At 41.5% G+C, this 14,712-nt stretch overlaps 1 protein-coding gene across 1 annotated transcript in view; it reads left to right on the forward strand.

Annotated features, from left to right (window-relative positions):
- The window catches only part of LOC146860197 (stimulated by retinoic acid gene 6 protein-like), a 425,550-nt gene that overhangs the window by 339,823 nt on the left and 71,015 nt on the right, over positions 1 to 14,712 (forward strand). The window contains exons 12-14 of the mRNA XM_085646323.1: positions 2,114 to 2,183; positions 2,280 to 2,328; positions 8,619 to 8,736. Of these exons, the coding sequence (XP_085502449.1) occupies positions 2,114 to 2,183; positions 2,280 to 2,328; positions 8,619 to 8,736 (237 nt within the window). The remainder of the gene's footprint in view (positions 1 to 2,113; positions 2,184 to 2,279; positions 2,329 to 8,618; positions 8,737 to 14,712) is intronic.

Genomic DNA, 14,712 nt, shown 5'->3' on the forward strand with positions numbered 1-14,712 from the left:
CATGGTCCATAGGGCTCTGCACAATACTGCCCCCCTCTACTTTCAAATGCTTTTTTTGGTATATCCCCCAGCCCACCGTAATCTTAGATCAGGAACAGCCAAATTAGTGTCTATTCCAAAGATAATGAAAATCAAGTGGGGAGATAGAAGCTTCTCCTACTCAGCAGGTAAACTTTGGAATACTTTGCCTTTCACTCTGAGTTTGGTTCTATTTAGGAAATCTTTAAAGACGTCGTTTTTTACTTCCGGCAAGAAATAATTTCTCATATGTTTCTGTTGTAGGACGTTAGCACGAAGACGCCTTTGCATTCAAAGTTGTTTACTTACTTATTTATGTTCCAGTACCATTTCAAGTGTATTTTAAATCGTTATTCTTTTGTGTCCTTCTGAATCGTGATATTCATAGGAATTAAGGAGGCCCCTTAAGTCATTTACTGTTTTTGGTTCCCCCATTTTTTCATTGATATATTTATTGATAGCCTATCATTCCTACTAATTAAGAATAATTTATGCAAAATGCATGTAAATTGCACTCACATAATTTATATGCATTTGTGGGTCGACATTATTTGCTTGAAAATGTTTTTGTGTTTCCATTTTCCTGGCTTTAAAATTATGTGCACATAAAGGATGCAGATAATACAACTCTTTCCAGGACTAAGTGAAAAAGCATCTGGACAGGTCTGTGTTAATTGTCTCGATAGTGCCTGTCCTTTCCATTTGTAAGCTTGCCTTAAATTGTAGTGAATCTATCCTCATTTAATTTTTTTCTTAATTTGCGATCCAGACAGTGTCTCTCCTCAATCTTTTGCCTTTCTTCATCCCCTGTAGTGCCTTTCCCTATGTCAGTAATAGCTTTCTGTGACAACTGTAACGTGTCTCCTGCCAGTGTGCTATATATCTTTTATTTGATACATCTTAATTCATCATGTGTTTTATCCCATCCACACATACCTTGTTTCTCTCACAAAATATTGTTCCTTTCAAAAGTACTGTTCACACTTTTATTTCCCCATATACATTGGTTGCTTCGTTCTTACAACTATGTCCTTCTACACTATCCGTTGTCTTGCTTTTAAGCCTGGGTGGAGTTAATTGAGCTCTGATACGTGGAACTTCGCGAAGTGCAAAAAAACCTCTGCTGTGCTACGTGGAGCTCTGCAAGCGGTAGAGTGCGTTAAATAAATGGCGTTTGCATTGATTTTCAGTGCCAGGTGCTTGTCTGCAATATGCAATAAACGTGAATGGCACCATGCACAGCGCAAGTCGGTGCTTCTTCCTTTCTGCCACTCAAGTAGATTTTTACTCAAGTCACAGCTTTCTTAACGCAAACGGACAGTTTCTCAATGCGAGCGGTCGCGAGCATATGTGACCACTCGCATTGAGAAATCTCGCCAGGAGTTTAATTTTCCACACTCGGCCTCGCCAACTTGACATTGGCGAACACGAGCAAGGAAAAAAACTGCGCTCCGCGTTTTCAAAACTCTGTGAGCTCCACGTAACGTGGAGTGCAGAAAACTCTGTGAACTCTGCAAGAGGAGTGGAGTTCACCACCCAGACATACTCGCTTTTTGGCATGAAATGTCTTTCTTGTTTGCCTTTGAATTGTCTCTTTCACTTGTACTGATTTTCCGTGTAGTGAGTGTGTCCCTCTTTATATATAGGGTGTCCAGCTATTGCTGTCTCTCTCTCTCATCTGTGCTTCCTTAAGGGTTATTTAGTATGTAGCAGATGCTTGAGCTTGGCAAAACATTGTTGGACGTCTCGTCCATCCTACTCGAGTGTGACCATTATGACCAGGGAGGGTAGGACAACCAGTCTTCCCTATTCTGACTGTGTGTACACTCTGAAGAGGAAGGACTGCCCATCCCTAAATTTTTGATGCATGTCCCACATCCCCCAAAGTCTAAACACCACCCCTCCCTTAATTTCTTCTAAAGTTGCCTCTGTGAGGTATGGTGTCACGGGTTTCCAAATGCAGTTTCCCAATGGCATTTGGTTATAAACTTGTCTCTAAGTTTAATACAAGTATGTATAATTTTAATACAACAAACTTTTCTGTACAAGAATTATCTTTTGATTATGGCTCTGTGTACTTTACTGTTACATTCAGGACCCAGATAAAAAGTCTATTTAAAGGAGAGAAGAAATATATGCCAATAAAACGCCCTCCTGCAGTTCTGGTGAGAGTCCTTCTTGTCAACAAGGTTTCTGTTTTTTTTACAATGTTTTGCTTTGAAATATTACAAATTATGCTGACATATACATATTTATTGCAGGCAGCAAGCATTCGATATGCTGGATATCAAATTGCTTACTTACTGTGGGGTAAGTCAAAACCCAAAAATAATGTGTTTTCCTCTTGCAAGCTTTTGTTAATGTTTATGTGCCTGACTTCTCTGACCCTTCTTAGTTCCCTGTAAAATGGTACACTATCTTCTGGAATTACTTGTTTTCACTGTTCAATCACTTTTTATTTTCTGGAATACACCTGCCATGCTTTGACTAAACTGTTGCCTCTCCGTTGCTTACAATTTTCTTTGCTGCCTCGATTCTAAATGTAAACATCAATCTGTCTCCTAATTATGTTTCCTCTCATCTAAACAGCAATTACATCACTCGCTGTGCCTCAACTCACAATCTTCTGAATCCCATCTAGGATGAACTACTTGGATGTTAATCCACAGACACACCACTCACTGCAGTTTCTTATATCATCATGTACAAGCATCAGTCATTAATCACCTAGCCTCATTTTACTAGATTATCCTTTGCATTTAGCACAGTTGGTCCATCATCCATCATGAAAATGTTTACTACACTTAGATTCAGCAGATGTGCTCTAGACTGGTTCTTGTCCTACCTTTCAATTCAATCATTTTGCAGTTCTTGGTATGCCATGCTTTATCTCCACATGGGTGACTTAGTGAGTTTAGCCACTAGAACAGCTTTTAAGGCAGCCATGAACTATTTTACAATGGCATTGACCTGTAGTCATAGCAGTATGCTGTTATTGTGATGGCAGGCCTTACACCTTGGAGAAACTGTGAAGTATTTATTATTAAATGAGTGACCCAAAAATTGGTAAGATTTTGTTCAGAGATTGAAGTATTGCCTCAGCTGAGGTGCTGGGATCTGTCATGACTTCTAGAAATCAGGTGAATTTATCCATGAGGATAAGGAGATATCAGCCTAACCGTACAGGTCAGAAAAGCTCAATAGCAAAAGCATCCTAGATATTCTCTGTTAGTTCTGAAATCATAAGAAAACTGGGCCACAGCCCTTTTTCAGAAAGAATAGCAGAAGCTGATCCTCACTCCAGCATTGACATTCAGAAATTGGAAATATTAATTGTGCATTGCAGACTTTTAGTGGCCACTATGCCGGTTACCATCTTGGGCAAGGTTGACAATTTGGGGACTGGTTTACAGTTTGGCAGACAGGGGACTAAATCACAAACGCTACAAGTACCGTGACTGCCAAAACCTCGGCCCACTGCCTCATTTAGAGAAGAGCAGATGTTAAGTTTTCCATCAACAGAGCCCCTGTTTGCCCTCTTAAAGGGGCCATCGGAGGAAGGACATTATATCACCTGCCCTATCTAGAGTGGATGGAATCATGTATTTTTTTCTGTCCGTCTCTGCCATAAAAATAAAGGAATAATCGGGAAAATGAATGATGACAGTAAAACAATAATGACCCCCACACTCTTGGAGAAAGCTCTACCATTCTCCATACTTTAAACATTTTTTTCTGAAAGAAAGTCCCAAAATGGGATTTAGTTTTTGAAATACATAGAATTAATGTCTCTCACCTTGGGAGTTTGCACCCAGAATGTGAGGGTCATTATTGTGTTGTGTCCCTCACCACTAGGTTTGTCCTGTTGGTGACTGACAGAAAAAAGGACATTACACTGTCCATCCTAAAGAGGGTTGATAGTGGAATGCCTTTTCTCCGACCATTGGGCCATCGGAGGAAGCTTTCTGTCAATGGAGCCAAAGGAACAACGGGAAGAACAAGAACCTTACAGCCTGCCTATTTCTAAATGAGGCAGGAGAACTGAGAGTTACAGGGCAACCTATTCAGTTATGTATATGTACTCTGTTTGCCAAATATATGCCCTATTACATTCTGGAGTGCCTGTTGTTGAACTGAAACAGCAGGTTCAGAGGTGCCTGGTACTGCCTCCACACAGGTGATTTTCCATTCACTTTCAGCAAGAGGCACACTAGTTCTTTAGGCTTGTTAGCAGGAAACCATGTGTGCTCTCCAGCTTTAATCTTCACATGAATAATACCACTCTCAGTCTGGCCTCCCAAGGGTCATGTCCACGCACACAAACATGCCTTTACACATGCACGCACACATCTCCAAACACTCCTACTCCTCGATGTGACTGAAATTTTAAACTATGTAACATTTACATAAGAGTACAGTTTTGAGATATATTTGAATTTAGGTCAATATCCATTCATCCTCCATGTGGTCTGGTACAGCTTAACGCAACATGTAATATATACTGTACACTAATGCAAATAAAAAAATATTTATGGGTAAAAGATGTAAAACAATGTCAAACTCAGGATGTACAGAGGATTTTGAAGAATATATTGCTCGTCTATTTTACGCCTGTAATTCTCCCCTACCCTAGAGGACAGGCCCTGTCCTGGGGCAGTATCACCCCACCATTTTTGCAGCTTTCCTCTTCTTGTGGCTTCAGTGAAGCATTACTGCAGTTAAGCAAAGCTTTCTGTTGAGAGCTTTACTTTCCATTTGAATGAAGGAAGGGCTCCACTGGAGATTTCTGTGACTCACTGGATTGGGAGTGGTGAGGGACTGAGTCCTGGGCTTTTGGCTAGGCCAGGACGGCAGCTGTTTATTTAATCGCTTCGCTGCTAGTTCTTCCCCACCCCTCTGTGTTGAGCCTTTTTTGGGGCTATTTGTTGTAGTTCGCACTTAGTCCCTGGTAACCTTTTATCACCATGAGATATCCACACCAAATTTGCGTTCTTTTCTTCCAAAATCTTAAGGATTCTAAAGGAACCCGGGCTTTGTGGATTGCCCTGAAGGGGACCCAAACATGAGTCAGAACTGTCTGGGTTAGGTAGGTTTCACTAGATGGCCGCCAATCCCTGGTCCAAAAATACAGGTGACCCCCCTTGCAAAACCAGGTTGTTTTGTGTTAGGTAATTTTGATGTTTCACAATACGTTTTGGGCACTTCAACACCATGGGTGCTTGGCCCACCCACACAAGTGTGGTACCATGTTTATCGGGAGACCTGGGGGAATGATCCCACAACATTATCACATATAAAGTGAGAGAATTGAGCAAAATTTTAGGTTTGCAGGGATTCTGGATAAGAAAATGCGGAGGGATCCATGCAAGTCACACCTCCCTTGACTTTCCAGAATATCTAGTTTTCAGAAATGTCTTGGATAAGTAGGTATTCCTAGATGGCCGCCGAGCCCGGGACCAAAAACGCAGGTGAAGCCCCTTGCAAAACCAGGTCGGTTTGTGGTAGGTCATTTTGATTTATCCACAATACGTTTTGGGCCCTTCCCTGCCACGGGTACTTGGCCCACCCACACAAGTGAGGTATAATTTTTATCAGGAGACCTGAGGGAACGCTAGGTGGTAGGAAATTTGTGGCAGCCCAGTTATCCCACAACTTTTTCACACAAATTTGAGAAGAATTTGATTTGTTTTAGCTGAATTTGAGGTTTGCATGGGATTCTGCGTAGGAAAACATTGGGGGATCCATGTAAGCCATACCTCCTTGGACTCCCCAGGCTGTCTAGTTTTCAGAATTGTCTGGGTTCTGTAGGTTTCCCCAGATGGCGGCCGAGCCCAGGACCAAAAATGCAATTGACCCTCCCTTGCAAAACCAGGCCGGTTTGTGATAGATAAATTTGATGTCTTCACAATATGTTTTGAGACCTTCCCTGGCATGGGTACTTGGCCCACCAACACAAGTGAGGTGCAATTTGTATCAGGAGACTTGGGGAAATGCTGGGTGGTACAAAATTTGTTGTTTCTTTCTAAAGTGTGGCAATTATGGCACAGTAATGCAAGGAAAATGTGACAGTCACATTTTGAAGTTTCCAGGACATTGTGGATAAGATAACTTCTCCTGGGTGTTTAGTTCACGACAATATCTGGAGTTGGTAGGTTTTTCCAAGACAGCATTTACATCTTGGCAGAGAAAGACAGAAAAGATAATTATTACTGCACAACCATCTATTCCTCAAGCACACACACATACTGGATGAATTTGGCACAAGGGTGAGTGATGGTTCCGTATATAAAATGTTATTAACAAGAGATTTCACAAAAAGGAAATGCACTGTTAATAATTGAAAGCACAAAAAACTGAACCAGTGACTCACAGCTCGTAAGCTGTAAAGCCACGACAAGGCACCAAACTCTTTACAGGCCATTCATACACCTTTCATTTGTGTAACACATACAAAACCATTCCCACCACCAGCCACGGGCACAGCACATTACAACACTCATATCAACAGGCAGCGCCAATCAAGGGCCCACCACTTTCACACACCCACATGCCTGACACAGCTACCACACCAGCAAACGGATTGTGTGGACTGGTGTTTAGCTACCAGTGTGGGTAGTGACCAGCAGTAAGTCACCACTGACACACCACCAGCAAAGCGCCAGTCCACGCAAACCATCAGCCAAGTGCCTGTCCATGCACATCGCTAGCCAAGCACCAGTTCACGCACACTGCCATCCGAACGCCAGTCCACACACAGCGCCAGCCAAGTGCCAGTCAATGCATACCACAAGCCAAGCGCCAGTGCACACACACCACCAACCAAGCACCAGTCCACGAACACCGCCAGCCAAGTGGCAGTCTACCACACCGCCAGCCAAGCATAAGTCCACACACACTACCAGCCAAGCGCCAGTCCACGCACACTGCCAGCCAGGTGCCAGCCCAGGCACACCGCCAGCCAAGCACCAGTCTACAAACACCGCAATCACATTCATTTTTTTGAATACAAAAAAGAAAACACAAACAAATTGTAAGTAGATACAAAACTGCAAACACAAACGCTGAAACTAAATACATCGCACTAATGCCAACCTTGAAACCGAACAAAAAATATAAAACAATACATACCGGGCAGTTCACTTTACCACTTATGGATGCTCCCAAAAATGTCTTTGCGTGTGGTACATTCTAAAACAAGCAGGCACACACAGCACAGGGTTAGAAGGAAACTTGGGGCAGTACATATGAGTCTCCTTCTGTGTACCTCTTTGCAAACAGACTTTATGGGGCACATGCATCAAGCCCGAAATTTGCGATTTCTAAATAGCAAATTTTACAGATTCGCTATTTAGAAATCGCAAAATGTAATTCATGTAGGAGTCGCAAAAAAAAGCGATTCCTTAAAATTCCTTAATTGCTACTCGCAAATTGCGACTCACAATGAAGGAATTGTTTCCCAATCATTCCTATGGGCCCCCACTCACTCTCTTAGTCACTCTTTCTATCAGCCACTCACTCACATTTACTCACTCTCTCAGTCACAGTTACTCAGTCTGCCCGTCACAGTCTTTTCAAATATACACAAACATAATTTAATATTTGATAAATGTTATTATTACCCTCTGCTGCTTGACAGTGCTATGCTTCTGGCTCTCCTGAGCTGCTGAAGCTAATTCCATAGAGATAGTTTCAACGGACACATGTAGTTCTTGAATTGTGAGCCTGCCATTCACACATAAAGTGGGTTTTTCAATGCAGGGCATGATTTGCCCCTCACTTTAAATCACACTGCAACTGTGACTCTGAGTTATCACAATGGTCAGAGTGCTGAAAGGCAGAGTTGTTAGAAGCCTCTGTTAGAGAGCCATAAAACTCTCTCTAACAGAGACCTGTCAAATGATTATTAGAGAAGGATAATGTTCTGTGCCATGACACCAACATCTTAAGCTCCCATAGCAGTATCTGAGAAAACTATTTATTGCTATCAGTTGGCTTCTAAACTGCCAGTGGAACCACCAAGCTGCTTAAGATCCCCATTAATATTCTGTGAATGCTGAATCTTTAACATACTTGTGTAAAATTCTGCATTATAAACAAATTCAATAAATAATTTCCTTTACAAGACAGAAGGTGCCATGATGTACCTTTTTCAGCACAAACGTTTGTGAGGGCTGAATCCAGATAGCTGCACTATCTGCAAAAAACCCCTGAAAAACAGAGATGTCCTTGCATCTCATTATATCTTTCACTTAAGTCACTTGCTCCCCAACTTTAAAGCATGGATGTATTTTGACAAAAAAGGGATGTCTTAATTTTGAAAGCATGCCATTTGAATGTTTTTCTCTTCTAGAGATTTACCTGAAGTTTTTCTTTCCCTCGGAATGCTCCTATACAATACTTTATCTTAGATAACAAATCTGCACCTACAAAACCACATGCGGGCTTGGGTCTGTAAAAGGCAACATGGGACTGACATGTTTTGGGTGTTGCTAAATATCTGCGTTATGAACGTGAGAAGTGCAAGTGCTGACACCAGCCAGTCTACTGCTGTTTTTATCTTATCCACCTATATTTGACGAATACTTCTTTTTTCTCTTCAGGATACTTGATTCTTCGCATTCTCTACTTTTTAATAAGTATTATCATTGCCTTTGGCATTGTAGTACCCATACAAGACGGGCAAGGAATGCAGCTCCTACAAGGCATTGGCTATACTTTGTAAGTATCAAGCGAACCTGGACGTGGCAAAATGTGATTGGATGACGCATAAAGTGGATCCGTATGAAGTGTTTGGTCCAGATGCAAGATCTATGATTTGGTTTGAGGTGGTGTGTGCATTGTCCACTCATTGGGTTCATCCAGCTGATTGCTGAAGAAAGAGAGAGAGAAAGAGTCACACCCGCAGCTTTTGAAAAGTAGAGGCAGTTGCTTGCTGGTGAAGGCTGAATTGGCACATCACCTGCAGCTTGTAAAAGGTGAAAACTATTCTTTGATATGTGATTCAGCCTTGAGTGAGGTTTAGATACATCTCAAGATAGATTAGTCTCCGAAGTTTTAGAAATGACGATTCAGCAAATAAAGATATCCTGGCCTGGATGTCTCGCAAGAACTGCCACGCTTTACGGTTGGAAAAGCCCATATGGAAAGTCCTTGTAAGGAGGAGGGTGAAGGATAAAGGGGAGGCTACCCTCATTGAGACTTCTGAGGATAGGCATCATTGATTTGTGGCCTTTCTGGAGGTCGTTACCATAGTAAAGGAACTGACTGCTAGGATCATTAACACAGAGAAAACTGTGGTGCTTTACTAATGCAAAACTCATTAATAAAAGTAGTGCTTACAGACTAACCAACGCAATCAGGATCGGAGAATGTGAATCTGAATCCCGGCTTCTCTTTCATTTTCTAGACTGTTTGACTCACTCTCCTGCGTCTTGGTTATCAATTAAACAGTGGGAGGCAATGAAGTTTGCCAAGGGGGCGGGGGGCTTGGGGGCTTCGGGGGTACATAAAAATGTATTCATTGCCGAGTTGTCAAAGGTCACCCGGTGCTATTAGTTAAAAGTGTGCAGATTTCATTAAGATATTAAGAGTACTTTACTCGCATCTATGAGAAAATCGGCATTAACTAAACAAAATGCCAGAATGCGTGTCAGTTTTCACAGTTTTTACACAGTACTGTTTGCTTAGTTTCATTGCATTAATTTTTGTATTTACTCATTTACACAGCATCCAACGTAGGTTACCTAACCCCAAAGCCCCGAGTTGTTAAATGATCCATAGAAGGGAGTGTTTTAGAGTTGAGCAAATGTGTCCAAATGAAATTTTGGTAGTGCCATGGAATGATCAGCCAATGAGGTACTCGATGAGCAGGTATTTACCTACACGTTCAAAGCGTACAGTATTGTGGCAGTTGTTTGTGTGTACACGACCACCTCTCTGAATGTGTTTATTAACACAGAGCTTCATCTACCAGACAGTGCCCACAGAGGGGCGACTAAAGCACAGAACAAAATGTATTAATTTATCCTGAGTGTGAAGGCACCCGGAAGGCTTAGGTGCCAACCTGGAGAGGCTAGGGATCCCAGCGTATCTACAGACTCTACCGTGCTCCTCTGCACCAGCAGGGTACAGCTCAGAATCTGCCGCATCTTCTAAGAATAGGTGAGGGGGATGAGGTTGGGGCTTGTGGGAGTTGCCGGCAGATTTCCAGGTTCTTGAAAGTGATAATTCTGACGTGAGGCAATGGAGACTGACTGTCTGTTTGTCTGCACCAGTCTATTTCTCTACCATCTACCGGGCTCACTGTCATCTATCCAGTCATCTCTCTTTGTTAGAGGTGTGCGAGCCAATATATTAATTAACAGGTAGAGCCAGCCGGAGACGAGCCAAGCGTATACGAGCTAGTGGGCGAGCCGTGAAAATGATTGGCATGTTAATCATACAGTAAACATGATGTAAATGTGCGATAATGTCTCTTCAAAATTAAAAAATGTGCATTTCTTTAGTACGTCACCTCAGTACACAACAATATAGCACTGAATTGAGAGGAAGTTATTAAAAGTGCTCGTTTTAAGCATGAGTTAAAACACTGCCGCTCCTCCCGCCTGACAACAATGCCATTTGTGAAGAGGTGTCAGTTGCCATGCATACCCCGAATGTTGCCTAGAGTCTTATTATATTTAGAGTAACATTAAAATCTAGTTCATTAAACACGAGAAGTTTTTGTACAGCACGCAACTCGAACTCGCATATTTCAAGGTGGCAATAATAAAGATGAAAACGGAAGTGCCGGCAGGCAAGAAAACACAAACAGAAGTGGGGGGATGGGGGAGGGTGAGAAGTCACAGACTGAGGGAGGGGGCGGTGGCGTGGGGAGACAGGGAAGAAAATAGTGTCAGGAGTAAAGGGGCCAATAGCCGTGGAAGGATACAAATGATGAATGAGGAGGGACTAACAAGCCTCAAACCAATTGGAAGGCAGTATTTAAGACAAAAGCCAATGGGCAGGGAGTGGGTGGAGCTTTCACGAAGTTTACACACTACAGTATATACTGCATTGCTCGCAAAGCGATGGCATCGCATTCATGCTGCAATGCTAGGCGACACCTAAAAAGACGTGTTATTCACAAAAGTGCCTGGTACCAGATAGTAAACCAGTAAAGTCAATGTTTGGTTGTGTATCCGATCTAGGTATAAGCCCAAAGCCAAGGTAGGTAAATTGTTCATTAATTGGGGGTGCTCATACCAAATTTTCAGTACTTTATGCGCTATAAGAACAAAACCAAATATTTATAATTGGTTATTTCTTTTAGGTTTATTTTTGTTTTCAAAATACATCTAGCATTAAGTTTTCAAACTATAATCAGAATAACAGAAGAATTCCTCAAATATAAATTTATGAATTGTTTATGTTTCCAATTATCAGTCAACACATGTTTCACCCTGTACGGTGGCACAGAGGCCTAGGAAAGGCAGTTGTTTATTTATTACAAAAATCAAAGAGATATTGAAAGTATGCCAATAATTGGAAAGGAAATAACAATAACATTAATTAAATATTCAATACAGAAGGCGGAATGGAAAGGAAAATGTATTATATTAAGAAGAGAGACAAAGCGAATAAGAAATTGAAAAATGAAAAAACACAAGAGAAACATGCGAAAACAACAAAAAAGAAAAAATTATATATAATTAGCAATTGGTATTTGGGAAAGGATCATCTAGTCCTTATTGGATGAACACTGCACACATGATAACAAAGCTTGAGATTCAGGGTGCTAAACACGTGATGCAAACCTTGTGAGGATGTGATAAGGATCCAGAAAAAAGCAGACGTAACCTGAAATCAGAAAAGCAAGCATGCCTATATTTGTAGAAAATGCAACAGGGCTATGAGTATAGTACAGGCATAGTGAGATTGTATAGAAGGTGTACCTAAGAAACTCGTCAGGTTCATTACAATAACATTGTGTGGCTATGGTCACTAAATGGAGAAAATACTCAGAATTTTGGTCCATCCATGTTAGGAGATTGGGTATCTATGCCTAGGGGGGAGATGGATATAGAATTTTAAGATTGAAGCTGACAATCAGAACAATAAGTGAGAGCGTTAACCAAGAAAAGGGGTTAAGACTTACAATGCACATTGGGCCTCAGAAATAATAGTGTAGATAACGTATCTATGAAAAAAACAAGGGGTTTCATACAGTGGCCTTAATATAAGTATACAGTAATGTAAGTAAATAGAGACAAAAACTTGAGTTGCAATACTTGTGTTCGACTGATAGTAAGACCTACTGGTAAGTTTAAGTGCGTTGTGGGTTTCTGAATCCCTAGTCAAACTATAAAAGATTCAGAGGTATCTATCTACAGGAAAAAAGGTGCACAGAAATAATGATAGTCTGGACAGTGATCTCAAGGTGTAGGGACCATCACACAAGCACTTACAAGCCAGCACGAACCACAGCAATCGGTCATGAAGTTATCTGTCCTGAAATCAGCAGGCCAGATGGGCTCATGTTTGAATGTGGCTCTTGCGGTTGGCTCTCGCGGTAGAGTCAGTCCTCTTAATGAGCTTTTTTCCAATGTAGCTTTAAGCTTCTGGAACTTCTTCCTGAAGTTCCTCTTGAGTGTCTACTGTGTCCAAAACACAATACCAGGTTGTGGAATCTCCAAGATGTTTCTTGAATGGTTGGGAGCACAATTCCTACAATGAGCCTGGACAAAACCATTGCAAATCACTGGACACACTCCAGGCAGGGGATTTTTGGTGGTGATGGTGCAGGTGAGCGCTGTTAACCAAAGGACAAGAAAAGACAGCTCAGGCATGAATTACTGAACCCCTCAGTATAGTCACATAAAAAGTTGTCAACCAACTATATTGCCCACCTCAAATGACCAGCTGCCACATGGCCATGAATTAAAGACAATCATAGAGAAATGATGTGAGGCAACATGATCACATCCCCCAGAATAAAGTGAAAAGAATGTATTTCAGTCCATAGTTTTCGGTTTGAGCCAGATACATCTTTATTCTTTTTTTTTTTCCTTTTTTTTTCTCTTCTTCAAAGTTCAAAATCCTTCAAATATACAGATACAGCCAATGTGTTTTACCCATACACAAGGGCTTCTTCAGAGCATTATTCAAATGAGTGAGAATCAACCAATGCAGAACATGTCAAATTCCAGCCAGAACTCTACAATGTTTCTTCAATATTCCTAATAGATTATGAAAAGTACCTGTAGTCATACACTCAAGCTAGTAGTTTTTTAATCAGGTTATGTAAGTTTGAACATTCAGTAGCAAATCAACGTGCATAAAAAGCCAGCTATGGTTCCAGTAGCCGTGGTCCTATGAGTATCTAGTATCATTCGATTCCGGTAAACATTTTCAAGCCGTCCAGTCTGCACGTTCCTTCACGTCAGTTAACTTGTAGCTTGCAGGGACTCCACTCTTTAATCCTTCTGCAACAAGGTACATCCACAGGGCTATTGTTCCAGATAATCCACCAGGGGCAGTCAGCAGTAGCGGCTCCTGTATACGGGCGCAGGGGATGCGCCCCCTTCACTTTCACAGCTTCCTAGAACAACAGCTTAAATAAACAGAATTAAAACAAAGATCACCAAACAAAGCCTTTCTGCAAGGCGTGCCCCTTCGTGAGGTTGTTCCTGATTCAGCACTAGAAGGGCTTATCCACGCACAGCCCTTGTCTTTTCCTCAGAGTGCCATGACGTTACTTTCATTTCTCCACCATCTTCCAGTGCTCCCATTAAAAACAGCTTTGGGCGTTTAGCTGTCAAGCCCGGGCTCTACAAGCCTGCAAATCACTCAACAGCACTTATCCCACCCTTTGAAACTAGTCACAGGATGAGGCTGAACCAGCAAGCTTAATTTACCAAATCCCATCCTGTGAGGAGATGTGAAAGGGTGGGTTTAAGAAGTTTCCAAAAGACGCTGCAGACAAACTTATTTTCTGCAGTCTTTGGTGTCAGGTCATGCTAGTTTGGTGTATTTACGAGCACATTCCTGCTCAGCAAAGCATGTATAAGAAGCCAAGATCTGATCCTGAACTGCAAGCTGCCCAGAACAGGTTGAGTTTGCGCTATATTAAACTTTAAAAAAAGAAATCCTGATAGATGTGACCTTATGTAACCTTTACATGCAAGACCAACAGATCAGCGGGTGCCTCAAAAAAAACTGCACAAGTACATTTGGAGAGAAAAGTTATCATCTTGTCTTTTTATTTTCCTTTCTAATTGTTGTCTCCTCTGCAGCACCAAAAGGGTCAGTGCAATCTTTTTATTTTTTTTACTGACACAACTGAATGTGGTTGTTTTTTCTCCACTGCAGATTATATGTGCTTATTATGACAGTGGGCATCTAGATGTAATTTGCAAGGAGAATTGAACAAGCGGTAACAAGGTGCTACTTTTTATTATTGAAATTGCTGGTTCCCCAACAAGTGATGTTTGGTGTGTTTGTGTGAATGGGTGAGGCACTGAATGTGGGGATTGATTGTGTAAATAGGTAAATGTGATGTTTATATGAATTGAGTGAACAACAGTCGGAAGCTTGATGCAAATGTGTGAATATGAGTGGGTAAGTGAATGATGTAAAGTGGGAGACAGTGTAATAATTGTTAAATGGGGTAGGTATAGGAATGATCTTGAGTGAGTAGTTGAGTAAATAGCTGGG

This window comes from Triturus cristatus, chromosome 3_1 (assembly GCF_964204655.1).
Source record: "Triturus cristatus chromosome 3_1, aTriCri1.1, whole genome shotgun sequence".
Classification (NCBI taxonomy): Eukaryota; Metazoa; Chordata; class Amphibia; order Caudata; family Salamandridae; genus Triturus; species Triturus cristatus.